The sequence below is a fragment of the Aspergillus alliaceus genome, assembly GCF_009176365.1.
Source record: "Aspergillus alliaceus strain CBS 536.65 unplaced genomic scaffold BDW43scaffold_2, whole genome shotgun sequence".
In the NCBI taxonomy this organism is placed as follows: Eukaryota; Fungi; Ascomycota; class Eurotiomycetes; order Eurotiales; family Aspergillaceae; genus Aspergillus; species Aspergillus alliaceus.
In genome coordinates this window covers 295,093-322,624 of record NW_022474685.1, presented here as the reverse complement: position 1 = coordinate 322,624, position 27,532 = coordinate 295,093, and the positions used below count along the sequence as shown (strand labels likewise).

At 48.1% G+C, this 27,532-nt stretch overlaps 13 protein-coding genes across 13 annotated transcripts; 9 read left to right on the top strand and 4 right to left on the bottom strand.

Moving 5' to 3' along the window:
• Positions 1 to 10: 10 nt before the first annotated feature.
• Positions 11 to 2,164, top strand: BDW43DRAFT_296247 (amino acid permease-domain-containing protein; the record flags this gene model as incomplete). Its single annotated transcript, XM_032044178.1, has 8 exons — positions 11 to 272; positions 326 to 661; positions 717 to 792; positions 848 to 1,034; positions 1,092 to 1,360; positions 1,430 to 1,566; positions 1,633 to 1,885; positions 1,942 to 2,164. The coding sequence occupies 8 exons, from the start codon at positions 11 to 13 to the stop codon at positions 2,162 to 2,164; spliced, it is 1,743 nt and encodes a 580-aa protein (XP_031905672.1).
• A 2,359-nt stretch (positions 2,165 to 4,523) lies between these two features.
• On the top strand, positions 4,524 to 6,721 carry BDW43DRAFT_305734 (transient receptor potential ion channel family protein; the record flags this gene model as incomplete). The annotated part of the gene is made up of 2 exons (XM_032045861.1): positions 4,524 to 4,860; positions 4,935 to 6,721. The coding sequence occupies 2 exons, from the start codon at positions 4,524 to 4,526 to the stop codon at positions 6,719 to 6,721; spliced, it is 2,124 nt and encodes a 707-aa protein (XP_031905671.1).
• Positions 6,722 to 7,984: 1,263 nt separating this feature from the next.
• BDW43DRAFT_319158 (uncharacterized protein) lies at positions 7,985 to 9,579 on the top strand. The gene is made up of 4 exons (XM_032048853.1): positions 7,985 to 8,811; positions 8,865 to 9,079; positions 9,136 to 9,228; positions 9,280 to 9,579. Exons 1-4 carry the CDS (start codon positions 8,181 to 8,183, stop codon positions 9,316 to 9,318), a joined length of 978 nt encoding a protein of 325 aa, XP_031905670.1. The 5' UTR covers positions 7,985 to 8,180; the 3' UTR covers positions 9,319 to 9,579.
• Positions 9,568 to 9,847, bottom strand: BDW43DRAFT_305732 (uncharacterized protein; the record flags this gene model as incomplete). Its single annotated transcript, XM_032045860.1, has 3 exons — positions 9,568 to 9,589; positions 9,649 to 9,698; positions 9,752 to 9,847. 3 exons carry the CDS (start codon positions 9,845 to 9,847, stop codon positions 9,568 to 9,570), a joined length of 168 nt encoding a protein of 55 aa, XP_031905669.1.
• On the top strand, positions 9,752 to 10,427 carry BDW43DRAFT_259892 (uncharacterized protein; the record flags this gene model as incomplete). The annotated part of the gene is made up of 2 exons (XM_032040139.1): positions 9,752 to 9,982; positions 10,037 to 10,427. A coding segment is annotated over exon 2 (292 nt), but the record flags the coding sequence as incomplete, so codon positions are not given.
• Positions 10,428 to 10,749: 322 nt separating this feature from the next.
• On the top strand, positions 10,750 to 12,989 carry BDW43DRAFT_259888 (adenosylhomocysteinase). Its single transcript, XM_032040138.1, has 6 exons — positions 10,750 to 10,978; positions 11,039 to 11,117; positions 11,182 to 11,314; positions 11,371 to 11,497; positions 11,553 to 12,154; positions 12,209 to 12,989. The coding sequence occupies exons 2-6, from the start codon at positions 11,079 to 11,081 to the stop codon at positions 12,655 to 12,657; spliced, it is 1,350 nt and encodes a 449-aa protein (XP_031905667.1). The 5' UTR covers positions 10,750 to 10,978; positions 11,039 to 11,078; the 3' UTR covers positions 12,658 to 12,989.
• Positions 12,990 to 13,107: 118 nt separating this feature from the next.
• Positions 13,108 to 14,388, bottom strand: BDW43DRAFT_296243 (Tm-1-like ATP-binding domain-containing protein; the record flags this gene model as incomplete). Its single annotated transcript, XM_032044177.1, has 1 exon — positions 13,108 to 14,388. One exon carries the CDS (start codon positions 14,386 to 14,388, stop codon positions 13,108 to 13,110), a length of 1,281 nt encoding a protein of 426 aa, XP_031905666.1.
• Positions 14,389 to 16,277: 1,889 nt separating this feature from the next.
• On the bottom strand, positions 16,278 to 17,320 carry BDW43DRAFT_69339 (uncharacterized protein). Its single transcript, XM_032050398.1, has 3 exons — positions 17,122 to 17,320; positions 17,040 to 17,068; positions 16,278 to 16,979 (listed from the first exon to the last, which is right to left on the bottom strand). The coding sequence occupies exons 1-3, from the start codon at positions 17,149 to 17,151 to the stop codon at positions 16,391 to 16,393; spliced, it is 648 nt and encodes a 215-aa protein (XP_031905665.1). The 5' UTR covers positions 17,152 to 17,320; the 3' UTR covers positions 16,278 to 16,390.
• Positions 17,321 to 19,790: 2,470 nt separating this feature from the next.
• BDW43DRAFT_259882 (uncharacterized protein) lies at positions 19,791 to 20,392 on the top strand. Its single transcript, XM_032040137.1, has one exon. It carries the CDS (start codon positions 19,841 to 19,843, stop codon positions 20,204 to 20,206), a length of 366 nt encoding a protein of 121 aa, XP_031905664.1. The 5' UTR covers positions 19,791 to 19,840; the 3' UTR covers positions 20,207 to 20,392.
• Positions 20,393 to 20,540: 148 nt separating this feature from the next.
• Positions 20,541 to 21,776, top strand: BDW43DRAFT_259881 (TIM-barrel enzyme family protein). The gene is made up of 3 exons (XM_032040136.1): positions 20,541 to 20,724; positions 20,816 to 20,961; positions 21,112 to 21,776. Exons 1-3 carry the CDS (start codon positions 20,637 to 20,639, stop codon positions 21,715 to 21,717), a joined length of 840 nt encoding a protein of 279 aa, XP_031905663.1. The 5' UTR covers positions 20,541 to 20,636; the 3' UTR covers positions 21,718 to 21,776.
• A 59-nt stretch (positions 21,777 to 21,835) lies between these two features.
• Positions 21,836 to 22,989, top strand: BDW43DRAFT_259878 (SDR family NAD(P)-dependent oxidoreductase; the record flags this gene model as incomplete). The annotated part of the gene is made up of 2 exons (XM_032040135.1): positions 21,836 to 22,009; positions 22,083 to 22,989. Coding segments are annotated over exons 1-2 (883 nt in total), but the record flags the coding sequence as incomplete, so codon positions are not given.
• A 248-nt stretch (positions 22,990 to 23,237) lies between these two features.
• On the top strand, positions 23,238 to 23,899 carry BDW43DRAFT_305726 (uncharacterized protein; the record flags this gene model as incomplete). Its single annotated transcript, XM_032045858.1, has 2 exons — positions 23,238 to 23,488; positions 23,563 to 23,899. 2 exons carry the CDS (start codon positions 23,238 to 23,240, stop codon positions 23,897 to 23,899), a joined length of 588 nt encoding a protein of 195 aa, XP_031905661.1.
• A 431-nt stretch (positions 23,900 to 24,330) lies between these two features.
• BDW43DRAFT_69282 (C2H2-type zinc finger protein) lies at positions 24,331 to 26,584 on the bottom strand. The gene is made up of 5 exons (XM_032050397.1): positions 26,497 to 26,584; positions 24,933 to 26,435; positions 24,742 to 24,882; positions 24,618 to 24,694; positions 24,331 to 24,557 (listed from the first exon to the last, which is right to left on the bottom strand). Exons 2-5 carry the CDS (start codon positions 26,230 to 26,232, stop codon positions 24,498 to 24,500), a joined length of 1,578 nt encoding a protein of 525 aa, XP_031905660.1. The 5' UTR covers positions 26,233 to 26,435; positions 26,497 to 26,584; the 3' UTR covers positions 24,331 to 24,497.
• Positions 26,585 to 27,532: the final 948 nt, after the last annotated feature.

Genomic DNA, 27,532 nt, shown 5'->3' with positions numbered 1-27,532 from the left:
AGGATGCCCAATGGGTCTACAGTTCTGGCAAGATAGAGAGAAAGATGCTGCGATCTTCGTGCGGGAAAATAGTAGCTCACAAGAGAGTACCATTCAAGGGGGCGATGCCACATATACAGTAGCGGAAGGTATCAATTCCACCCGCGTAACATATCAAGATGCCAACGGTGCACCCGTGGAGAAGAATTCGCCATTGGGATACGAGGTTAGCTTTTGGACAAGTCTCTGCTTGAATATTAACCAGATGGTTGGAACTGGCATATTTTCTACACGTGAGATGAATCGCAATCCCATCATTTCTGAACCTCCTACTTACTTCCCCAAGCGGCCACTATCCTACAAGGTGTTGGTTCCGTGGGTCTTTCTATGATCTACTGGTTTATAGGATACCTTCTTGCCGAGAGTACCCTGTCAGTTTACTTAGAATTGGCATCCTATTTCCCTAGTCGATCTGGATCGGAAGTTGTGTATCTCGAGCAAGCATACCCCAAACCCGAATACTTTTTCCCTACCACTTTTGCAGTCAAACATGTTATTTTTTCGTTTGGCAGTAGCAATGCCGTCGTCTTTGCCGAGTACATATTTGGGATTGCGGATCATACCTACACGAATTGGCAGTTGAAGGGGGTTGCAGTTGCTACATATACAGTTGCATTCTTAGGTTTGTAGTCAATCTCCTATACAGTGGGGGAATATTTGACTGATAACCCATGCAGTTGTGACCTTGAGTAACAAATGGTCCTTGAGATTCATTGTTTGGTTTGGGTTCATTAAAATTGCGACCTTGCTATTGTATGTAGTGCAGATCCAGGCATGGTGCCTTTAGCCAACTCACCATTCTATACAGGATCTCTATTGCGGGATTAGTCGTGCTTGGAGGGCATACAAGGGTGGAAGACCCAATGATCAACTGGCGCAATGCCTGGGAAGGGACATCCTCAGCAAGCGCTTATGGTGCGACCAATGCCATGGTCAAACTTATCTTCTCCTATTCCGGCTATACCAACGCCTTCAGTGTGGTGAACGAGATCAAGGTTTGAACCCAACTAGCATGAGCATTTAAGGGGTACCAGAGCCTAACGCTGTCCTAGAACCCGATCAAAACACTTCGCTGGAGCGCCCCTTTCTCACTAATCCTTGTCACATCTCTCTATATCCTTGTGAACGTTGCCTACTTTTCGGCCGCCTCAAGGGAAGAAGTGCTCAATTCGAAGCAAATCGCCGCGGGTCTTTTCTTTCAAAAGCTCTTCGGCACTAACGGAGCATCCCGCGCACTGAATGTGCTCATTTGCATCAGTGCATTTGGCAACCTATTGGCTGTTATGGTTAGTTATTCGAGGATGCTTCGTGAAACTGGAAGGTGACACACCCTACCACAACACCATACGTCTTGTTTTGGCTTTGACCTGCTAACACACTGGACCGACAGACAGGGCGTTCTTCCCTGGACTAGGTTCTGGACTTTTACAAAGCCGTTTGGAACACCATTGGGACCTTATCTGGTTCAGTGGGCTATAACCGTTATCATGATTATTGCGCCTCCCGCCGGAGACGCCTTCAACTTCGGTTCGTGGTGACATCCGTTTCCGCGATTTATATCCATTCATTCAACTAACAATGATAATTGAATAGTTGTCGACCTTTCCGTTTACCCCACCAGTATTTTTAACTTCCTCTTGGTGACTGGCCTGCTCTTAATCCGCCGCCGTCGCAATAAACTCAATCTACCCCGGCCTGAATATCGGTCTTGGGCAATTGCGATTGCCTTTGCGCTTTTGGCCAACTTCTACTTGCTGGTTGCCCCCTGGTATCCACCAACGGGAGGTTCAAATGGCGGAGACGTTAGCTTCTGGTATGGTACATATATTGTGGTTGGTATTGGACTGTAAGTGACCCCTCTCTACCTAGTACTAGGGTTAGGTTGACTAACACAACGTTCAGGCTTGCGGCTTGCGGCATATACTATTACCTCTGGATTAAGGTGATCCCTAAATATAAAGGGTACGAGTGGCGACAGACTGTGCTGGAATTCGGCGATGGGTCTGTTGCCCATAACCTGGTCAAAGTCCCCGTTGCAGAACTGGAGCAGTGGAATGAGGAGCATGATGCTGCTGGTCGACTACGCCATCCGACAACGTACCAAACGAGTACCGAGTCGGATTGAAAAGTTGGAATGAACACTTTTCTTAAAAGGACAGGATGGCTTTACCATCGATTTATGGGTGGAGCAATTGGTGCATATCTGCATAGTATTTGTCAAGATGTACCTTACAGATGTACATTTAAGCGCATTATTCTTATATGATAAGAAAGGCCATTCTGTTACCAGAGAAATTTCGACAACATGGAGATGTCTCTCTTTCTCTGGGGAAAAGAAGAAAAAGCCTACCCGTCCGAAGGCATTTCTATAGCTATGGCCCTCGAGATGAGGGTATATAGATGTCACAACTAGCCGAAAAGAACTAAAGAAGCTCGTGTTCGCTCCAAATACTCCGGTCATTAGCCTGTCGGAAAGTCCCCCACACATATTTTGTTCTCTTTTACATTGTTTCGGTTGCTATTATGGAGAGGCCCAGCATTCCGAATAGTTGCATCGGCTGTGAGTGACAAGCATCGTCAAACGACCATGGAGCCGCAACAATTCATTTTTTGCTAGATAATACTAATGGCACAAGGGATGCGTCGCTTAGAAAAGTGTGTTATGTACTCAAAACCCTCTGCTTCCAAGACGGGGCTCTTTCATTGGCTCGGAGGCATGGCATATTATATGGCGCTGGGCGTCGCTGTCTGGATTAAACGTGTCGCTAAGTCCATACCGCCGATAGATACATCCAGCTTTCAATAAGATTATTGGCCCGCACTATCTGGCTGAGTGCGTTATATATATCATACTTGCGGTTTTGGCTGCGCCCGAGAGGCAGTTCATAATTACAACTGTTTTCACGGTGTTTGTCTTTATAATTGCCAACCTAGGGGCATCGGCTGCACAAGCTAAGAGTTGGTACATGCAGAGATTTGGAGAGGCAAGTGTGTATGACCGGTGGAGGATGATCCCCGGGATATTTTGACGTCCTTGAGGTTGAAGCCTATTGTTGTGATTTAAGAACTTCTTCCACAGCTGGTCATCGAAGAGATATAAGTACTCAAGCCAAGGTCATTTGTTCGATACGGGATCTAGTATCCCGACTTTTTGTTCAATATAATCCAGTTGTGTAGTTAATAACACGATACTGAATAACCTAGTAAGAAACGAAATATACAATACAAATGAAAAGGTAAAAATATTGGATTTAACTATGCGAGGATATTATATCACAACAATAGTTGAGACAACACAGTACTATACTCGGTCACCTTCAAATTTTGAATTATAGTAAATTACTAAGTATTATCAGTGTCTATCACTGTGTTTTATTATTATTATTTTTTGGCTAGTCCTTCCTATAGGACTGGTGTGTTAATAATCCAGCTTGACGAGGTTGCTTCCTGATCGTTATAGCTACCCTGCTGTGATGAGCTTTGCTACTATGAGACTGGTAACTATTGGATATTGACTATTTGATGCTATGTTCGACGCATATCTTAATCTAAGTCCTCGGGTTACTTGTGAAAATGCCATACCTTCAGGTTTGATATATGTGCATCTCCACTCTTGATATAGATGACGGGAGTAGAGTGATCGCCATGTGATACCGTCGACGTAGCATTTATAAAGAATTAGCTATTTATCTAGAGATTTTAGAATAAAACAGGTGGTATGATACAGGGTAGTTTGCTGGTTTCTTGAGGTGTCTCTTGTGATACATGTCTCTGGAGCAGAAACATGGTGCTATATATAGAGTTCTCCGAATACTGAGTAGTGGGATTTAAAACTAGGCGAATGCTTTTGTTTGCAATGGTTTAATTCAAGTAGCCTTGGGCACTATTGTTCTGCATGCGCTGGTTGGTTGTAGTGGTTGTGCCTGTACGACATCCATGGAATTGGTCCTGAAGTGATTCCTTCCTCTGTCTCATGAACATCACCTTCCTCTCTGTCTCTTTGCATCACCTTGACATAGCTAAGCCGCTAAGGCGACAATGGACTGATCACCGTCATCTCTTCAAAAAGCCTCTCTTGTTGTGTGCACCAAGTTGATCACACTACAACCCGACCGTCGCTTGACAAAAGCTTTTCTCTTTTAATATTGTTCCTGTATTAAATCGCCTACTCTCCATATCCTGGGACTATTTCCTTTAATTTACTTGCGCTCATTGTGGACGCTACTGAATGTTTATACTTTATTTCTGCGTCAGACTTTACGCCTCAGCCGCTGCAGTATCGCCAAAATTTCTTTCCCTCTTTCATTTCCAGACCTAGACTCCGTCAAGTTAAAACAGGATCTTACTCGTTGCTCCTGGTTGCTGCTGACTTGATGGTTGCTAAGTTGACTTGCTAACACGCCGATTTCACTTGGCCTTTCACTAAGCCACATTACTCACAACCGGCCAAAATGCGACCGTTCTCTTTGTTTGTTTACTTGCTAATGTTTCTGGCATATACAGTGGTGCTCGCCGACGAATTTATCGAGTCCAGAGCACTGAGTCTTTGCTCCAACAGTAGGGAGTTTACAGCAACCTACTTCAACGTGAGGTTCACGCCGAAGAATCGCACGATTGCGTTGAGCTTTAATGGGAAGTCATCAATATCGGGCAAAGTGATCGCAGAGTTGATTATCACGGTTTATGGTTACACTGCCATGACAAAAGTGCTGAATCCTTGCGAGATGGATCTAGCAGGACTTTGCCCAGTGAGAGCCGGCGAGATCCCGGTGATGAACACCAATATCAAAATCCCTGATTCAGTCATATCACAGATTCCTCGTAAGTTTATGTCCAAGCTGCCCAAGGGTGGCTTCTGAAGACCAACGGCTGCCCTAACTTAATTTATGCTTTAGGTATTGCCTATACTGTCCCAGATCTAGATGCATCCGTGCGCGTTTTCATCAACTCCTCCGACACAGGAAGAAGTATTACTTGTCTCGAAGCGGAGCTTTCGAATGGAAAAACGGTCTACCAGCCAGGTGTTGGTTGGACTACGGCCATTATATCCGGACTAGGTCTGGCTGTTTCTGCAGTCACCTCTGCGCTTGGTCACGCAAAAGCTGCGACACATATAGCAGTCAATGTTCTCTCGCTTTTTGGGTTCATGCAGTCACAGGCAATGTTTGGAATGTCATCAGTTCATATGCCTCCAATCGTACAGTCATGGACGCAAAATTTCCAATGGAGTATGGGTATTGTCCGTGTCGGCTTCTTAGAGAACTTGTGTACTTGGTACCAGCGATCTACAGGTGGACAGCCATCGACTATCATTGCAGACCGCTCCAAAAAATCGATTCATATACTCAAGAAGCGTTTTCATGACATTTTGGTCAAGCGAGTTGGTGGAGCAGGGGAGAATACACATAACAGCATTGTCATACGCGGCATCCAACGTGTTGGGTATAAGGCACGAATCGAATCGACCAACATCTTTTTGACAGGCTTGATATTCTTCCTCTTTTTTGCCACACTTGCAATGTTCTGTATTGCAATAGCCAATGTTGGCTACAAAGTCCTCGTCAGGTCTGGAAAAGTCAAGGGTGACGAAGTGAGATGGAAGCTTATTACAAAGGGGATCCTCTTCCGGGCAATCTTATTTGGATACCCTCAGTTGTGCATCCTTTCTTTGTGGGAGTTCACTCAACGTGACTCTCCTGCTGAGCTTCTCCTTGCTGCTGTCATGCTATTGACTACAACTTTTGCTATTGGTTTCGCAACATACAAGGTTGCCTCTCTTGCAAGGCAGTCGGTGAAGTTATATCGAAACCCAGCTTATATTCTCTACACAGACCCTTCCTGTCTAAATAAATGGGGCTTTCTATATGTGCAATACCAAGCCAAGGCCTACTACTTCATCCTACCGGCCTTCGCCTACATGATAGCGAAAATCATGTTTATCAGCCTCAGCCAACCTGCTCCAGTGGTGCAAACCATCGCATTGGTGATCATTGAGGCTTTCATGCTGATTACAGTGAGCATCTTGAGGCCCTGGATGAATAAGAAGACTGATATTTACAACATCTCTATTGCTGCTGTCAATCTTGTCAATGCGATCTTTCTGCTTATTTTCTCGAATATTTTCAGCCAGCCAGGTATTCTAACAGGTGTGATGGGAGTAGTATTCTTTGCCTACAATGCAGTTTTCTCACTTGTCCTCTTGATCCTCATCTTGATTGCTTCTATCCGCGCTGTCCTATCAAAGAATCCCGATACTCGATACCAACCAATGAGAGACGATCGCGAATCGTTTATCAGGTCACAGTCTCAACACCAATTGAATACTGAGTTGGATGCCTTGGGTGCCGCTGCTCGGGGTGAAAAGCATTTCAATCACCAAAATTCAACTCCAAGCCTAGTGGACACCATTGACAGGCATCAACATCCTAAAGAGTCGAATTGTGAAGATATTGGAGCGAACCAAACCTCGGTACGGCTTCTTTCGAATGATGCTTTGACATGCCAGCCCTGCCGCAGCCATGATGAGATACTTGCTAGACAATCGCCTCATTCAGTTGAACAATCATACAATAACACCCCTACAAACGCCGACCTTGCATCGCCTGCCGACACCCGCAGGGCTCGCAGCAGCCCAAATCCATGGCAAAGGGGAGCTGGATATGACAGAAAAAATGAACTTTAAGAGCGTGCCGGAGACTGTCCTTGTTACATGTTATCTTTTGGGTTCTACACTTTATGTGAGCCTGCAAGTGGCTGTCCATTAGGGGTTTTGTTTCATTTACAGGCTAGTCTGACTTTCACTGACTGCTTTTGACCACAAACTATATGTGATTGACCATGTGTCATCTTCAATTTCAAACAATTCTCGACAATCTTGATGTATGACTCGATATCATTACATGAGGTTTCCAGCGGTTTAATTCATTGCACATACCTTAGTTTACTGCATCACCTTTCTTAGCCGACTCCTCTTTTCTGATGTCTTCTCTCCTTGCTTGCTAGCTGACAAAATGGAGAGACCGCCATCTCTTGATTTGAAATTAGAATTACACGCCTGATACCTTGCCAATACAATTGTGAGCAAATATGTATATTGTCGCCTGTGTTCCTTAGCCCTAGCCCAAGTCATACCCAATCCCCGAGAAAGAGGTTCTAGACCGCTGCATGATCTATACATGTGACCCAGCAGAGACACGAAGTATTCATGCTTCTTTGGTTTTTAGACTGCGTGGTCGCTGAGCGCTTCATCCAAGTTAATGGTTATGATGGTCATGGGACTGTGGTTTCGCGACTGCAGCTGGTCTTCGAAATATCACTGTCATCTTGAGCCTCATGAGTAACGGATTTTACTGAGGGCTATTGTATTGCTCCAAGAGTGGACAATAGATTCACCAAAAAAAAAGGGTTAACCACTGAAGAATCCCTGGAACAGTCTGGTTTGTAGTGGTATTTCTTGATCTTACTTACCCGAATCCTGCTCCTTTTCTACAATGTCACTCTATAAGTTATATAGGACCCCTAGGAAGCGTAGCCAATCGCTCAGGACGTAAGTATTCCTTTAGTCCTCATTGGAATTGATGCAAACAGGTAAGAAAACCAAATCACATACTCTCCATTCTCCATGGACCAGACTCTCATTGTTTGTCCATATGCAAAATAGTCATATGGAGACGCAGGTGCGGATCCCACTTGGTTCAACCGAGTTGCGCACACACTGGATTCCACAAATCATGGAAAGACAATTGAAATCTGATAATCAGTCGCCAGGATTCCAAGACCAATTTGCTTCTTGAGCTATGAAGATAAAGAACCAAAGGGGTATGGTTACCCGCATCGCCGTGGGGACCTACTCCACACTATTCCAGAACAGGAACAGTTGCCCGCTCCTGTGGAGAGTGCCCAATGGGGAAATATTGCCTCGTCCAGTCACCAAGTACAACTTTTGCGGCATGTTACTGGTGATAACGCGACAAGTCTCTCTTATCCGATGCGGGGCAGGGTGGAACATGATGACATTTGCAATACACATCCCATTAATGGACTGGGGAGGGTCGGCTATAAAGACGGGCTCAAATCCAGATGAAATGGCGATTACTACACGTCTCCTACTGTCTTCATTCCTATCAGATTGACCTTTCACAATGCCCGGAATCCTAGCTGAGACTACCCTGACCGTTAACGATGGTCCCTTGACCTCGGAAAATGCTGCGTACCTCCGACCTTCCGATCCTAAGCTTTCCCTCGAGGAACTCCGCAAGCGCTACGATGAAGATGGTTACCTCTTCTTGAAGCAAGTGTTACCTCGGGAGGATATCCTCGAAGCCCGCAAACAGTACTTCGAGTACCTCGCTCCTACTGGAGTACTTCATGTTGGGACCGAGCCGGTGGAGGGCGTCTTTAACAGAGAGAAATCCATCGATGATTACCCCGGCATTGGGGCGGGCCATGTGGGCGGGAATGGCCGTCCAGGCGGGGATAGCGCAGCGCAGTTTGTTGACAGGGCTATCGAGGCCCATTATAAGGACTGGTATACGAAGAACGTGGTCAACCACCCCGCCTTGTATGATTTTATTGCCAAATTCACCGGCTGGGGCAAGGACACTTTGACGTTCAAGCGGACTCTACTAAGAAATAATATCCCCGGCTCGAAGCCAATTGGTGTTCATTATGATCAAATTTTCCTACGATATGGTGAGCCTACGGCGGTGACAGCTTGGGTCCCTATTGGGGATATTAAAATCAATGGAGGAGGGTTGATTTATCTGGAGAATGGTATGTGTGGATAGCGTGGATGGGCTTTTTGGTAATAGACTGACAGTTGCTAGGTGACTCTGTCGGCCAGAAGATCGAAGACGAATTTACGGCCAAGGCACTCAAGGCAGGTCTAACGGATGAAGAGGCTAAATCGGCCTTTAACTCCAATATGATGTCCACCGGTCTGCTCTCTGAATTCCCGGCTGAGTTTGCTAAGGAAAATGGCCGGCGTTGGCTCGTCTCCGCGTACGAGGCTGGCGACGTGGTGTTGCATAAGCCTCATGTGGTTAGTTCATTATCTTGTGGGATATTGGATAGAGCGACGCTTAACTTGTGTTCAAGATCCACGCGTCGACAATCAATAATGACGAGGATAATGTCATCCGCCTTGCAACTGATTTGCGATTCTGCGATTCGTCGAAGCCATATGACAAGGTTCGTTCTCTTGTTCGCCCGTCCACCTTGATAGAAACTGACACCGTGCAGAGGTGGATGAATTACTATAGATTTAACGATGGTGTTTGAAATGGGACATGACTTGGCCTTTTCTTTTTCACATTTGAAGCCAACCGTATACGATACGTTTTAATACATGATGATTTTTCTTTTTATGAGATGACATTCGCGGATATCAGATTATGCGAGCTGAATTTATTACTGAGGATGCGCCAGCAGTTTCTGTATAGCATACATGAACGAAAGATCTCAGTATCCTCCCATTTATGTCAAGCGCGACTCGGTCTTCACTGAAACCTTTAAGTCCTGTATTGCATTTCAAAAGGTACAGTGGCAGATCCTGCTATCATTAGCACTGTCGTCTCGGGTAGGTTTTTTTTTTAAGAGAACATAACGTACTGCTGATCATCACAGTAGCCACCCGTCCACCCGGAGCCTTGATTGATGCACTGAACATAGTCAATCAGCATTCATCCTCATACCACGGACTCAACCATTATACCGTAGTACGGCACGTAACATCGGCAATATCGTCTCCTCCATGAACCTGGCAGGACGTATCGGCGCTCAAGACGATATCCCGGAGTGGGATACCCATGGTGAGAGAAGCAAGGGCGGCTGAGGCGAAGAAAGCGAAGGTATTCATTCTTTTGGAGATGATTTATGACGTGGATAATCAGTTCTGGGTATGAAATGAAAATATAAAACGACTTCCGCAGCTGCAGACGGACATCTTTTACAATCGGATTAAACGCAATGACGCTACTTGCTTAATCGGCATCCTTACGTTCGCCCTGAAATGCAGGTGTTGCAATTCGGCGATCTGCGGCAATATCGTGCAGATCGGCTCGGCCTCTTTGGGGTGGTGATTGATGTTGCTATGCAAGGGTTGTACTCTTTTTGGAGTTGTCGGGTGGCGAGACAGCTCTGATCATGTTTTACTTGTTGGGTTATTTGCTTTGTGGCCTTATTGTTGCAGCGCGACTCATCGATTGTATAATTACATATTTGTCCGGTTCGTATTTGTTGGGAGAAAAGCCTTGTGTCAGATTTTGGTATACCGTCGATTTACCAGCTCCGATTGGACCAGAGTACTGGACCCTTCAATATCTACGGGCCACAGTAGACTAAGAGGTACTTGTCGGACGCCTCCTTGGAACATGACCTGAGATTGAGAGGTAAGTGCGGTTAAGTGGTTTAGCTGTTGACACCTGAAGAGAAACTTAGGCATGGGGACCTTCGGATATATCACGTTGCCAGAGCACATGTGACAATATGATAGGTCGCCGGTGGGCGCTTTTCGAGGCACCAATCTTGAGATCATGTGATCAAACTTAATAATAGTCGGTGTAATGGAATTCACTACAGGGATTAAGACAATGGCCATCCAAGGCTATCAGAAAGAACTGTATCCAAGCAATTGCAGTAGTATCCTTATAATAAGCAGGAGGTCAAATAGTTAAGTTGGCTACTATTATTACCAGGTCTGGTATGATACCCGGCTGATAGACACCAAACTAAATAGAGGCCGGAGGGAGAGTTGATCCGGAGAAAATCAGCAAAGCCCCGCCAGGCCAGGGCCGGAGTGAGAAGTCCCTCTTGCGGCCCCTCTTCTCACTTTCTTTCCTGCTGTTCTCCTTTTAATTCTTCTCTCCCCTCGCCCCAATCCACTCTTCTTCCTCCTCTTCCATCCTCCCATTCCTCTTTTTTCTTGATACCATTTTCCTCAGTGAGTCATTTATTTTCCTCCTACTTCTCCTGAAGGTAACCATTGCTAACAATCCTCCAGTACCTTTATCTTTCCCTCATACCATAAATAATCAGCAACCATGGCTGCTCCCGCTCACAAGTTCAAGGTCGCCGACATCGTACGTGTCTCCTCAAAAGTGCCGAAGATACTGTTATTTCCATGTTGTTGACCCCAATCCTTAGTCCCTGGCTGCCTTCGGTCGCCGCGAGATCGAGCTCGCTGAGATTGAGATGCCCGGTCTGATGGCCATCCGTCGCAGATATGCCGAGGACCAGCCTCTCAAGGGTGCCCGCATTGCTGGTTGCCTTCACATGAGTATGTTCAAGTACCTTGAGAGTTTACATGCGAAGACTGTCCTGACCTCTCTCTAGCCATCCAGACCGCCGTCCTCATCGAGACCCTCGTTGCCCTTGGTGCCGAGGTTACCTGGACCAGCTGCAACATCTTCTCCACTCAGGACCACGCCGCTGCTGCCATCGCCGCTGCCGGTGTCCCTGTGTAAGTAGACCAGCAACACCATTCCGATAGTTCATGTCAAACTAACATGTCTTAGCTTCGCCTGGAAGGGTGAGACCGAGGAGGAGTACAACTGGTGCTTGGACCAGCAGCTCTCCGCTTTCAAGGATGGCAAGAAGCTCAACCTCATTCTCGATGACGGTGGTGACCTCACCTCCCTCGTCCACGAGAAGTACCCCGAGCAGCTCAAGGACTGCTACGGTCTTTCCGAGGAGACCACCACCGGTGTCCACCATCTCTACAGAATGCTTAAGGAGGGCAAGCTGCTCGTCCCCGCCATCAACGTCAACGACGCCGTCACCAAGTCCAAGTTCGACAACCTTTACGGTTGCCGTGAGTCCCTCATTGACGGTATCAAGCGTGCTACCGACGTCATGATCGCCGGAAAGGTCGCCGTTGTTGCCGGTTACGGTGACGTCGGCAAGGGCTGTGCTCAGGCTCTTCACAGCATGGGTGCTCGCGTCCTTGTCACTGAGATTGACCCCATCAACGCCCTCCAGGCCGCTGTCCAGGGCTACGAGGTCACCACCATGGAGGAGGCTGCTCCCCTTGGTCAGATCTTCGTCACCACCACCGGTTGCCGTGACATCCTCGTTGGCAAGCACTTCGAGGTTATGCGCAACGATGCCATCGTTTGCAGTGAGTAGCTGTCTCGAGACATCTTGGGGGTTCATTGTATACTAACGTGATTAGACATTGGCCATTTCGATATCGAGATTGACGTTGCCTGGCTCAAGGCCAACGCCAAGTCCGTTCAGAACATCAAGCCCCAGGTTGACCGTTACCTGATGCCCAGCGGCCGTCACATCATCCTTCTCGCTGAGGGTCGTCTTGTCAACCTTGGCTGTGCCACTGGCCACTCTTCCTTCGTCATGTCCTGCTCCTTCTCCAACCAGGTCCTTGCTCAGATCGCCCTCTTCAAGGCCGAGGATGAGGCTTTCGGCAAGAAGTATGTCGAGTTCGGCACCACTGGCAAGAAGCCCGTCGGTGTCTACGTCCTGCCCAAGGTTCTCGACGAGCAGGTCGCTCTGTGCCACCTTGAGCACGTCAACGCCAAGCTCTCCAAGCTCACCCCCGTCCAGGCTGAGTACCTTGGTCTTCCCTCCGAGGGTCCCTACAAGGCCGACCACTACCGTTACTAATCTTCTTTCCGTTTGTTGTTGATTGGTATACCCTAACCTAGATTCTGTTCAACATATCACGATGTTACGAATAACATAGAGCTCCATTTAACTTGGGCTCAAAAGTATTTTGTCTTCAACGGCAATAAAAGTGGCATATATGGGGGTTTTTACGGATAGTTGTTTATGGGTTGGCTTACCTATTTTGCATTCAACAGTGCGTCCTAATGGGTCATGTCTTTTAATGTTTACCTTTGGCGATTAGATGAAAGCCATCTCTGGTGAGATGGAGACAAGAGGCAGATGCTATAGAGCATTTGATATAATAAAAAAAAAAAAAAAGAAACCAAGAATTGCCTGAACAAGTTCCCTTAGCCTTTAGCGGAGTTTAATCCTCTTCGTCTCATTGCAATGTAGAATGCTCGCTTTATCGTGTCGCCCGCTACCTAAGTCGTGATATTATGTTCACATTTATAGAGACTTCATCAGTCTAGCCATCATGTCCGCCACGCTGACCGCAAACTCCGGGTCGTTGATATCCCTCGGATCTCTGACAATTGAGATACCACTTCCGTCCAGCTCCTTCTCCAACGTAGAGAACAAGACCTCATCAACCTCCGGATCATGAAACGGCTGGCCCGGTGTATCAATCATACTAATACCACCCGTAGGCAAGACCAAACGAATCAACTCCGGCGCCGCACACGCCCTCAACTTCTCCGCAATAAACCTGGCAATCTGGCGCGTCTCCTCTGCATTGGGTCTCACCAACGTAACCGTCGGATTATGCTCATAGCTCAACCGCCCCTGGTACCGCGGGGGAACGGTGTCCGGCGGTCCAAAATTGACCATATCACACGCCCCCACACTGACAACCTGCGGAATGCCCGCCCGCGCAGCAGCAACCAACCTCTCCGGCCCCGCAGAAAGCACACCCCCCATAACTTCATCGACAACCTCACTCGTCGTCAAATCCACAACAGCATCCAACATCCCCTCCCGCACCAACCTCTCCATCGCCTTCCCCCCAGCCCCCGTCGCATGAAACACATACACCTCCCACCCATAGCCCTCCTCCAAACGTTTCCGTATACAATCCACGCCCGGCGTCGTAACCCCAAACATCGTAATCCCCACCCTCTTCTTCATTTCCCCCTCCCCTCCTCCAACACCACCACTACCCGCCGCCCTCTTCTGCCCAAGATACCCAAGAGCCATCGCCCCCACCGCAACCCCCGCATTCCGCAATATCCCCTCCAATATCCAATTCCGCCCCGCAATATCAACAACACTGTACATCATCGTAATATCCGTCTCCTCAACATACGGCTTCACATCCCCGCTCGCCATCGTCGATACCATAACCTTCGGAAACCCCACGGGAAGCGCATTCCGCATAGCCGCCGTGGCGATGTTCGTTCCACAGCTTCCTCCCAGCGAGATTATCCCGTGGATTTTGTCCTGGCTGTAGAAATCTCGGACGATTTTTGTGGCGCTTTCCGACGCGAACTTTATGTATTCGGCTCGTGGAAGGTGGCTTAGGGGTTTGTTGGTGGTAGGGTGAGTTTGGGGGATTGTGAGGTCGATCTCGGGGGTGGTGGATGAGGGTGGAGGGATGCGGCTGACGTCTAGGAGGAGGATGGTGGAAGAAGGGTTTTGGGTGAGGATGGCTTGCCGAGTGTAGGTTAGTTCGGGGTATTTGGTGTCGAAGGTTCCGAGGAGGAGGATTGTGGGGTTGGTGGTGGTGGACATTTTGGTGGTTGTGATTGTAGTTAGGGTTATGGTTGTGAGGGGTGTGATATCAGTTATGTAGTATATGATGGAGTGTGTATGGTTGGACTTGATTAAGGGAGGATTGAAGGTTTTAGGTTGGTTGAAGAGATTTAGGAAAGTGTATATATGCATACGGTGTGTCAGTATATATGACTTGGGATTTGTGACTGGGATTAATTAAACGATTATGTGCTGGTCGGTGGGGTGACGTCGTATTGGTTGGATTAAATCATCGTGCAGATCGAGGGGTATTTGTGAGTGATATTTGATATTCTTGCCACCAGCATTAATAGAGGGGGGGGTCCTTTATTCTGTAGAATGGAACGGGAAAGCCTAGTGTAGTTTAACTGAACCTTCGGCTGGCTTTGCTTAGTGATGCCGATTTACTTTCGATTTAACTTGGTTGATTAGGGCGTTGTTGTAGGCCATTATCCTAAGAGGAGCGGTTCATTCAACATTTGTTGCGAAGTTTTTGTACAGGAGGTTTCGTCTTATAGTGTGTGAGGCCTTTTCAGTGAGTCTGGATATTTCATGATTTACTTATGTGTACTTATATTATTTATTCCCTGTGTGTGCCCTTATTTTATTTAAATGCACAAGTATGAAAGTGTCACTGCCCCGGAGATCACTTCCGAGGTGGGGATCTGATCTATGTCGATCTTTAAGTTGTCTATAACAGCCACCTCTGGGCCTATTGGACTTTGTGCTTGATTTCCAGGAATTTTAAACCATTTTAAGCCCCTGTCAATCAATAGATAGTCCCATGGGTTTAATTTTCGTCTTGTAAAAAACCTGCAAAATTCAATAAACCGCCGATCTTGGAGACACTATCTGTCGACGATTGAATCCCCCCACCTAAACCACTGGTTTTAGAATACAATAAAACAACATATAAAGACTGAGAAAACCGATCAACCGAGCAGCCATTTGATAAAATTTCAAGCAGCGCGGCAAGCCATACGCTGAATGTGTCACGTCCTCTCGGGACCACGCGGGCGCAAAAGCATGTAAGAACGCGCCCAGTGCATGCGAGGGTCCCGATGCGTTCAAGACATGCTATCAGGCGGACCTTCAAACTTTCGCCGATAACGTCGATCATAAAGTGCGCTACGAATCGGTACTGACTTCATTTGCTAAATGTGCAAGTGCCTCTAGGCTATATACATGGGAGATTTGTCGTGCTGACCGACTTAGCTGTAGAGCCAGGACTTGTTGGAGAGTCTGTAGGCGGGTGTAGTCGATGGTGAGACAGCAGAAGGAGTTTTGAAGACGTTGTATGATGCGGAAGCACAGATTAAGGGGGAGAAGGGGGGAGGGGTGGGGGGGGGGGGGGGGTTATGAATTTAGCTTAAGGGATGTCTGTTTGGGACAATACCTGGTGTCTGGGTGTGTTTGTGTGGTGTCGCCTTTTGGAGCTTTGCTTGCCTCATGTATTCGAGAGTACTATTCTCACGATTTTGTACCGCATTCGACCTCTGCGGTCTACCGTTTTATCGTTTCTATGAGTTGGGTTCTGCATCTGGAACTACAGGACTCGAATGGGCTCCATTTGATGCAATATTGCTATTCCTTGACGCACCTTTCCAGAAGGATGTCATGATACCCAGACCACAGATCGTAAACACTGCAAGACAACTCTCCAATCAAGCGTCCATTTTATGCCAAAGACAACTGACAGCAGTCATCAACCTCATACTTGTTCCGAGACCCGCCATTTTCATCAACCCGCTCAACCCACGCCCAAACCACATATGACCAGGATATCTCACCGATCCCAAGCATCATCATACATCGACTGACCGGGCTGCGGCAACTGATGAGTAGGTCTACTATCCCCCACAGCGCCATTCGCCCTGGTATCATCACCCGTCTCTTCATGATCCTCCGCACTAGAGATCCGAATAAACCGATTTGCTTCCGTTCTTCTCATCCAACCCGGTTCCCGGCTCACATACGTGCTGGCAATCTAATACACAAACCCTTAGCTCCAAGCCAACCGATATTTGAAGAATAAAGAATCAAGAACGAAAGTAAAGCAAAAGAAGCATACCTGAATAACCAAAACCAAGACTGCAGCCCAAAAGACCATCCACGCCGCACTTTTATCCTCCTGCTGCCACGGCTCTAGACAAGCCCTGTCATACCCGATCTGCCGGACACAGGCATCGTCACCGTTGGCCCCACCCTTGAAAGGCCATGCTCTATCCTTGGTGCTTCTGAATCCGCAGCAATGGAGGCTATCCTGGATGGCGCGGATGGCGCGAGAGTCCTTGTTGTGGAAGTAAGATTGCCATTGGTTGTTGAGTTGGCATAGCAGGAGGTCTGGGGCGACGAGGTAGGTTAGGGCTACGGTTGCGAGACCGGAGGGGAGGATTGTGAGGAGGTAGGAGACTATTGAGGCTATGAGGCGGTGTCGCAAGGTCGGGGTGTTGGTGCCTGTTGTGGGTGGGTTGGAAAGGAATTTGCTGATGAATAGGAGGAATGGAGCTAGTACTGGGAGGATGGCAGTTGTTGCTGTTAGGGGGAGGGGGAGGGGGAGGTAGAAACGTGTGGTCCTCGCCCAGGCGATCCTTTTTTTGAGGGGTTGTTTGTTAGCGCTGTTGTTTGTTAGGGATAGGGGCGTGACGTACGCGCCGAGGATTAGGGAGACGGCTGTACACTGTTGACGGTGTTGTTAGTTGAGTTGTCTTTGTCTGGTCTGAGGGATCGTACCAGGAAGAGAAAGCCTAGGAGTAGCTGCATTGTTCCTGGTGAAATGAGGATCTTTGACAGAATCGCGTGGTCGGTTGTTGAAAGGAAGAACAAACACGATGGACGTAAAGAGTTGTTGATGAGTTGGATCGTGTGCGGGGTTAGACTTAATTGATGTAAGAGGCTGCGATATGCAGGGTCTGCAGACACCTCCTACCACTGTTTCACTGGAGATGAAAGGCTTCTTCGAGCTGTTGTTCGCGATGACGAAGCGCCATAGCAGCATCATATGATGTCTACAACAAAGATCTCCAAGGTTTCAAACAACAAAGGTTATATTACCATACACGTCTCAGTCTATCTTCAGGTGCGTTACAAATATCGTACGCTCAATGTAACCATATTAACAAAGAAAAGGAAAACGGAAGGAAGCCCACTTCCCTAGCCCCGAGTTTAGCCTTGCTGGTTCACTTTCATGAATCCGCCCAGACGCCCATTTCACCAAAGACACACCCCAGTGTGTTGGTCAGAAGATGAGTCCGACACACACTACGTCATGGCTAAGGAACTCATTCGCCCCCGTCACATTGTGAGCCCTCCTGAATGAGAAGATGTAATCTACTTCTCGACATCTTCTCAAAGGCTCTTTGACAGATGGCGAAGATCGTCATCAGTGGAAAACCCACGCACAGCCTGGTAGTATGCTGCCCCGCAGCCCCGGGCTTTGACGTGGTGATGACGACTTTGACTGAGTTGTCCCTGTCCTGTACGATATTGAAGTAGTACAGCGGGACGTCGACATCATTTCCTTATATGTCCTCGGGGGGGAGGTACCCGAGACATATCGGTGGCGTTCCTAGGGCCCATAGGTTCCTGAGCTAGTTGCAAAGGACTATGCTAGGTATCGATTAGTACTATCCAATTAAGAAAAGCCCTCAGAATGCCCATTTCGCAGGAAATGCTTCCACAGTCTGTACATGAAGAAGCGGTACAATTCGTGAGAGAATTGCACGTGGTGGGGGATGATGTTCACCACTCGCAAGAAACATGGTGTTGAGATGATGTAGTAGGCATCACGATAAACCGGAACGGATGCCCGACTAGCACCACTGAGCAGCCTGTTAGCACCAGGATTACTATTCAGGAGATCGTCTCTCAGGACCTCAGGATGGATTTGTAGCGCTCCTGGCTGTGTCGGTGAGATTTGCCGGCCAGCCTAGCCAGGGGCCACATTAGGTGTCTGTTCATTATTTGGACCATTTTTGTGGTTGATAGATCGACGCTGTGCCACTTCCACTCGGAGGTCTTTCCGGTTCTGATGTTTTAGAAGGTTAGCTGCGCTCGCACCAAGCAACATAACTTTGATAAAGTGCGCGCTAATCGGAAATAGAATCAAAGTAAGCGACATACTTGAATATAGTTATGAATTTGAGTTTGAAAGGTCAGAATCCTTGGAATGATATCAACGGCGTTGATAGTCGTGGAAGGATGATGTAAGAGCTGGAAGAAACGAGTGCAATCTATGCGCAAAGTAGGCCGGGCGTCCGCCCACCCCCAAGCTGTCTAGACTGAACATTTCTGAGAGAACAGACGGGCACCCAAGCATGGGAGGCTGTCATGCGTCGTTCATTTGGAGCCGCAGTGTGATTAACTAACTGCTTTGATATTGGTTGAGACTTGTACATTGAGGTATTTCGGTAAGTCCCGTAAAGCTCCCAGATTTACGCTTCCCTGGGCCTAAATATGGTCGAGACTCATCATGTGCCTAGCCTGAGATTCCTTAGTCTATGTGACTTGTTGCGTGGCGAGCTCTGTTGAACTCGACACGTTTCTGCAGTTGGTCGTGGTGATAGATAGCCTTTCGGACATTTCCGAAAGAGATCCTGAATTCTAATCAGGATCTAGACTCATGCAATTCATCTTGCCCGGAGCTCAAAGAGACACCTCGATCGTCAAAGCATGAGTCCGAACGTATCTATCCATGCCGTTTGACCTAGTCTCCACATTCTACCCCGGCTGAACTGCATTCGTCTTTAAACCGAGCGACAGGCTTTACCTTAACAGATGTTGAGCCAACAGGCCCGGGTTGTCAGTCTCTAAAAACCGCCGGTCAAATTTGTCGGAGACTAGCTTCCGCTTGGCATTTTTCCCAGTCTTTCTGTACTCCAGTAATTTGATCAATAGCCTCTTGATTGCAGTCGTGATGGGTGTATCAAGGTTCACTTGCTAGGAGCACGAGAATAATTAGTTTTACTAGGCTTCAGGTCAGAGGCAGACGATATCGACTTGAGCACGATCAGTTGTTTTCAAACTGGCTGATGGTCGTATTGTGTTATTTAAAGATACTATCTACTAGGCCTTCCCAGAATAAGATAAAATAAGAACTAATCAAATATATAGTCTTGATATAATTATCTAGTTATACCCGAGCGTTAACGGGTCGGTTACTAAGATAGGGCTATGGGTGGAATTGCGGTAGGTATTGACTTCAGGTTAGGCTTAGCGTTCGTTGTTGCTCAAGTATTTGAAGTAACGAAAAGAAATCGAACAGAACTAAACATAAATGATAGTTCGAAATTGGCTAATAAAAATAGGTACTAAAGAGCCTATAAAACGTGTGAGACACAGAAAAGGAATGGATCAATCATATTAATATACTAAAGTAAAGGAGTCAAGAAAGTATATTTATAATTCATGTTCCCTCTTCACGGGGCTGAGATCTTCGTCACTGTAGGATCTAATGAGAAGAAAACTCTCCCTATGGGCACTTACGGAATTCCCGAAGGCCATATCTTGGATAGTCGAAGTCTCTCATTTGCCAAAGGCAACTGCTTGTAAGGGTGAGGCCCACGTTATTTTGAACTCCCTAAGCAGTGATTTCCTTGAGAGTTGGCAATACATTGCAATGTTTGGCAGATCCCTCGAGCTTGGGAAGAAGGATATCCAAACAAACAGAAACCTTCCAATGCTACCTTTCTCAAAGAACCCTTCGTTCCATACCATTGATCTCAATGAGGCGCAAAAACATCAATCGGGACTTCTTAATAGCTCATGCCCTCATGTACCGAATCAGCAAAGCTCTGGGGCTACTGCTGGAGAACCTTGACTCTTCCAAGGCGATGCACTTAGACGGTGTCGACTCTCTAGTCGTGGTGGAGCTGCGGATTTTGATTTTAAGTCCAAAACAGATGCGGGAGTGGCTGTCTGCGAAATTCTGGGCAATTCAACAATCAAGGATATTGGGAGATTGGTGGCCGGCAAAAGCAGAGGTAGCCTCGATGGTGTTGGTGATTGGGTGTGGTTCTATATGCAATAAAATCATATGAGACCTGGAAAGTGGATCCAGAAAAGCGATAAGATTGAAGATAAATAATAAAAACATGACGTCGGCAGCGGGGTTGAAGAATTTAAATGAGTTGTTCAATTCACTCACACCACCATTTCTTTCTTTTCTCTCTCTTTCTTTTTCAGACATCTACATTACCCTCCTAAACATAACTCCAACCTCATTAATCTCCTCTATAAATAAAACCAAGATGCCCCGTCCCACCACCCGTAGAGAGGTCCTCGACCGTCTCCGCAAAACCATCGCCGACGGGAAAATCATCGTCGGCGCGGGCGCCGGTAACTCATCCCCTTGGAGTATATATACAAACATATATATATACATGAACTTATATTCCAAAGAAATACGCTAACGCAGCCACCAATGCAGGGATTGGTCTCACAGCCAAATTCATCGAAAAGGGCGGTGCAGACCTCATCCTGGTCTATAACTCAGGCCGTTTTCGCATGGCCGGCCGGGGTTCATTGGCAGGAATGATGCCCTACTCGGACGCCAATCAGATCGTGGTTGAAATGGTACTGTTCTCTCGTCTACTCTATATTATTTTCATTGAACCTACCTGATTCCCCAGAGTCCTGGCCCAGGACTGCTCTTAACACTCTACAAGACCCAGCCTCCGTCTACATCCAGAGCAAACTAATTTTAATGGGCAAATGATCCAACAGGCCTCGGAAGTCCTCCCCATCGTCCAAAACACCCCCGTCCTCGCCGGCGTCTGCGGCACCGACCCCTTCCGCGACATGCGCACCTTCCTGACTGAACTCCGCCGCCTGGGCTTTGTTGGCGTCCAGAACTTCCCCACCGTCGGGCTTATCGACGGCAAATTCCGCCAGAACCTCGAGGAAACGGGCATGGGGTACGACCGCGAGGTGGAGATGATTCGGATTGCGCACGAGCTGGATCTCGTTACGACGCCGTATGCGTTTACCGTGGATGAGGGGGAGCGGATGGCGCGCGCGGGTGCGGATGTGATTGTCGTGCATGTGGGGTTGACGACGTCCGGGACGATTGGGGCGCAGACGGCGCTGTCGTTGGATGATTGTGTGCGGGTTGTGCAGGAGATTAGGGATGCTGTTGTCAAGATCAATCCGGAGGCTATTGTGTTGTGTCATGGGGGACCGTTGGCGGGGCCTGAGGATGCGCAGTATGTATTGAGTCGGACAAAGGGGGTGCATGGGTTTTATGGGGCAAGTAGTATGGAGCGGTTGCCAGTTGAGACGGCGATTCAGGAGAATGCGGAGGCCTTTAAGAAGTTGAAGGTTAATGTTTAATGTCGGAAGATAAGGTAGTGTGATAGTATGAGTGGATGATTGAATGAGTACGATTGAATGGATATGTACCGCCGGAGGCCGAAAAGGGAAATTTCCCGGGCTTTGAATATCAAAGATCCACTGAACCCTAGTATGTAGGATTAAACGCCGTCTATATAAGGCAGCGTTAGTCCTGGCGCGTGAAAAAACCAAGCATCTCTACTCACTTACATCTACCTTACATCTACATATAAAATCAAAATGTCCCGCCCCCTAGAAGGAAAGTTGGGGATCATCACCGGCGGCTCGCGGGGTATGTCCATCTACATACTAACTATACCACCCCCCACCCCACCACTACCACCAATCTAACAATCCCAACCCAGGAATCGGCGAAGCAATCGCCCGCAATCTCGCCTCGAAAGGCTGTGACCTCCTCCTAAACTACACCTCCCCCTCCTCCCAATCGCGCACCGAAACCCTCTGCACCGAACTCTCCCAACAACACTCCATAAAATGCATCCCCGTGCAAGCCGACCTCTCCTCCGCTGCAGAAGCAACCCAAGCCATCCTCTCCGCCGCAAAGCAAAACTTTACCTCGGAAACCGGCCGTTTCCAAATCGACATCCTGATCAACAACGCCGGCGTCAGCGCTGACCGGTTCCTCAACGACGAGGCCAAGGGCCCCATTGACGTCGAATACTTCACCTGGCAATATACCATCAACGTGCTGGCGCCGCTGCTGCTGACGCAAGCGGTTGCGCCGTTCTTGCCTAATGATCGGAGTGGAAGGGTGGTTAATATCTCAAGTGTGTCGTCCAGTATTGGGTTTACGGGGCAGAGTGTGTATGGGGGTACTAAGGCGGCGTTGGAGGCTATGACGCGGACTTGGGCTAGGGAGTTAGCTGATAAGGCGACGGTTAATGCGGTCAATCCGGGCCCTGTGATTGGGGATATGTATTTTGCGACGGGGGAAGACTTTTGGAAGCAGATGCAAGGGTTTCAGGATTCGACGCCGTTGAGTAAGGTATTGGAGGGGGATGAGAAGATGGCGGTGTTGACGGAGGAGCAAAGGTATTTGATTCGGGAGAAGATGGGGAATAGACGCCCGGCCTTTACGAGTGAGGTTGCCGGGGTGGTGGCCATGTTGTGTACGCAGGATGGAGGGTGGTGTACGGGGAGTGTGGTGTGTGCCAATGGGGGGATGAAAATGGTAACTTGATTGAATTGATATGTATTCGGTGGATATAGAATAGGAATAAAGAGTGTGTTTTGTTTTTTGTTTTATTATATATTACTTGAAGTATATATATACCGAAAAGTGAAGTACAGTACATAGTTAACTAATGTAACATAGATTAGATAAGTAAACCCCGACGTCATTTAAATCGCATCTCCCCCATGTATTTGAACTGTACTTGAACTCCTTCAACTCCTTCATCTCCTACAATTCTCTCCATCCACTCAGTCCCATCTCACCTCAATAAGAACATCCCGAAAAATTAAAATTAGAAATAAAAAAAAACAATCAATTGAAAACAATGGTCCCCCTCAGAACCCTCCCAACCCCTTCGCTCCGCCTCCTCCGCCCCTCCCTCACCATCACCCGATCCCTCCGACCACTCTTCTCATCTAGCCTCCCCAAAGCTACCCTACTAACCAGAGCACCAACCACCAAACCCCATCTCTCTGTATCTACACCTCTTCAATCCCAACTCCAAGCCAGAACCCAATCAACGCAAGCCAGTGGCAAAAGCCAAGCCGACCTTATCGTCGAAGAACTCCAAGAACTGTACATACATTCCCCCCCCTCAACTCTTCCCCCTCAAAGCAACTCCACATCTAACCAGAACAAATTAATTCCAGCTATGAAACCGCAAAAGACGAATTCGAGATCGCAATAGATAGTACCAACGGGGCAACGATCTACGCGGCCTCGGACCGGGAGTCGGCGCGCGATGCCCTGAACCAGCTTTCGGCGGTGTTTGCGCTGTACACGACGGAGATTCCGAGCGCGGAGGAATCGCATCAGCCGCAGCAGGCGCAGCCGGATGATTCGGGGAGTCAGGTTGTGTCGACGTATTTTGACCCCGGGGAGATTAAGCCGGCGGTGAGGGAGGAGGTGAAGAGGAGAGTTGGGCAGCGGGTGCGGGAATTAGAGAATGCGGTGGAGGCGTTGGAGGAGAGGGCGAAGGATGATTGAGCCTACTAAATTGTTCTTTGTTTTGGGTGGCCTGGAAACTAGGAGAACTATGGGTGGTATCATGATCTTGCATTGGTGCCATTACTTAGTATACTTAGTAGTGAGATCTTATTTTCCGTCTGCTGTGGGTGGCAGACTGATACTATACATGACCTGTAACATAGACGAATCGTCGTTAAATCATCATATATCCAACCAGGTATCTCTCTCTCTCTCTCCTCCCCACCCGGGTTCCTGTCTCCATTTAGTACTAAACGTATTGTGAATCGGTCCACTCTATATATATATTTTAACTCCAGTCGCGCCTGTTCCGCCCGTGTTGATGGCATGTTATATAATAGGTATATAAGAGGCCCCAGAACCCCAAGCTCTAGGCGACGGGGAAAGAGAGTGCGAACTGATCTGCAACTGGTGACATCAGGCTAGGACTCTCATGTTTATGGGTCGATCTCATGTGTCGCTTCAGTTGGTCTAGAAAGGTCAGCATTGGCTAACCCGGTGACTGTCGTGTGGAACAAACCGGGCCTAGTAAAGCTCTTGGTGCATCCGGGGTAGATGCATTTATGTTTCCGTTCACCGTGTGCTGTGTCTATTAGTATCATAGCATACAGAGGCGGTTATCTAACATACTCAAGCGATGACTGGACATGTTCGATGACTACAAAATTTCTGTTAGTATTGCCATCCTCTGGGTAGTACATAAAACGGGTGGACCCACGTCGCCGGTCTGGAAGTTACATCCTGGGAAAGTACACTTGAACGGCTTCTCGCCGGTATGGGTCCGTGAGTGCGTTTCTTCATTTGTCAGCGCAAGTCACTTCACAACGTAGGATTGGACATACTCAGTTCACTGCTGTCAGTAAAGGACTTCCCGCATTCAGAGCACTTGTATGGCTTCTCGCCCCGGTGGCTTCGTTCGTGGCGTTCCAACGTAGCCTGTCGAGCGAAGAACTTCCCACAAACCGAACACTTGAAATTTTTGTCTTCCAGGGTGTCAGTCTCTGTCCGTGGTGATAATTGTTCGTCGACTTACAGTTACTATGGGTCAGGAAATGGCCTTGAAGTTTCGACTTCTGCGAGAACGGTTCGTCCGGACGGTGACAGCCCTCCCAGCAACAGTAATATCCGGTGCCCTTGACTCCATTGATAGTTGACATGTGTTTCGCGATCAGATGCTCCTGAAGAGCGCAAGGGTCAGAGAATTCCGCACCGCAGGTGGTCTTGAACTCTCCCGATGTGATAGTCCACTTGCAAATATGGAATTCGTTCTCAGACGAAGTCACCGGGCTCGTCAGGACGGACGACGTCCCACCTTCTAGCGGAGGAGGCGTCTCGCCGGGGCTGGACATCAACTGCGAGCTCACGCTGGATCGAGACTGGCGGGAATATGGAGAGTAATGACCGTACGGATGCATATGGGCATGGTTATGGACGCGACACCGGTGATGCGTGCGAGAAGGACCCCTCGCAGGATTACTGTGAATGTGTACCGGGCTCTTCATGAGATCGTTCAGATTAACATTAGGCGGTATGTGAAAACAGGCGAATGGATTAGAACCAGACTCGGCAGTCGGTTTGACTAGACTGTTTTGATTCGTGTCTTCGTGCACATGAAAGTCTTGACAAGTAGAAAGGTCCGGACACATCCCCAACATGTGGAATACATCTGCCGGGTTGACACCGTTCTGTGCCGGAAATTGTTGATTTATTAAATTACTGGGTGTTTCTTTGGACGAGTCATGGAAGTGAAAATGAGGGAAACTGTGAGAATGGCAATGGGCGACAGGAATCGAGTGCAGCGGAAAGAGAGAGTCCATCGAAGACTGAGGTGCTATCATCTCCGAGGTGGCATTGCCCGCTGCTTTGGGCAACTGGTCTTCCTGTGATTGTTCAACTGAGCACGCTGAAAGGAAATCAGTGGACCCTAAGTTAATGGACCCTCCTAGCCCTAATAGGGACTCAAGAGTATGGTCGGGAATAGCTGCATTGTTGCGATTCTCGCCAAAGCAGTGCTCATCAAAGCAAAGGGGCTCGGCGCTCTCGCAATGCGTATCATCACAGGAGTCAGGGCAGTGAGTGTCATTACAAGTAGTGTCATGGCATTCCACGAACCCGTCGCAAACCGAGGGACAGTTGATGGAGCAGTCGTCCATTTCGCAGCAGGCGTCGTCGACATGACAGTGATCGAGCGAGGGATGATGTTCCTCGTCGGGGCAATTCCACTTAGATGCCGCGGGGGCATCGGACTGGTTCTCCGACTCTTTGCCGTCTATATGGAAAGACTCCCAATGGCACTCGAGGCAGTAATCATCCTTTTTAGTGTGAGAAGCCATGGTGTGTGCGGCGAACTCAATCGCCGTCACTGGAGGTCGAGACAGTCTCCTGGGACCCGGGAGGGTTGTTGATACGTTTAGTTTGAGTCCAGGAACAGAGTTAACGAAGATCAAAGACAGAGGCCGCACGGTGACAAGGCAAGTCGAGAGTGAGGCGGGGGAATCACTTGGCCGTATGGGGTCTTTGTCCTAGAGAACTCCAACTTCCCAGACGTTAGCCCACATCGCCACCACGCGATCGCGGCAGACAGACACCGTACATACCAATAAGAAGGGTCGCAATTTTGCCAGTTGCAGAATCCACAGGATATAGCCGAGATTGTCAACCAGGGCCAACCAGCCATGCACAGTGCGTCAGGATCGCCTGGGATGGCCGGAGCAATTGGAAACGAAAAGAACTGACCGCCTGGGGCATGAGGGACCAGAGGGAGCGAGGACCTTGGGAGCGTTCTGAGATGTATAAATGAAGCGATCGTCAGAATAGGACTATGATTCGCTTTGCTGTGATTCTAACACACATAAGTTTCAGTCACCCAATTCAGACAAAGGCTTGAGGACCTTGGGAGAAAGTCGACCATGAGGACCTTGCGGGTTAGGGCGTCATTACCCGCGTGACCTCCACGAATGAGCGGCCGTAGATTTCCGATGTGCCTTATTTGATAGCAATCACGTTTTCCAAGTTTTCAGGCATTGATCGAAAATGTTCCAGCCTTAATAGGAAACTCTCAATCTCTCATTGGGGGTTGCGGTCCGTGTGAAATCTCTGTCCGAAACAACCATTGGAATGTAATTCGCTAGCGAAATCAGGCTCTGGTCCTCATTGGGAACCACCGATGTTCGTTCATTGGCTTTCAGAGTTGCCGTACAACCATGGATCCATAGAGAGTAGATAGCAATATGCGGTATTAATATGCATGAGCTATAGCAGGGTACGTTAGAAGCAGAAGGGAATGATACAACAATTTCTGTGTTAAAATTGATTTCGAATCATCTCGAACTGGTGGTACAGAGTAAGTCGCTATCAGGAATGCGGGACCCAAGACCACGTGCATTTTATCCGCCCCTTCTCCAGATCGTCATACCCAACGGTAGGCTACAACTTACTGTCTCCTTATCTACATACAACCATTCCATCTTGACAGATCAATTGTAATACCCCACAACCGAAAATCACCCGATCTGACATACCTACCACCTCAATCAAGCGTCTCAACCCTTGTCCTGGCCCCTCACACAGCGATCGCCGTTCCCATACTCCATGGTCGATCACCACCACTAAACCCAATCAATCCATCTCCCG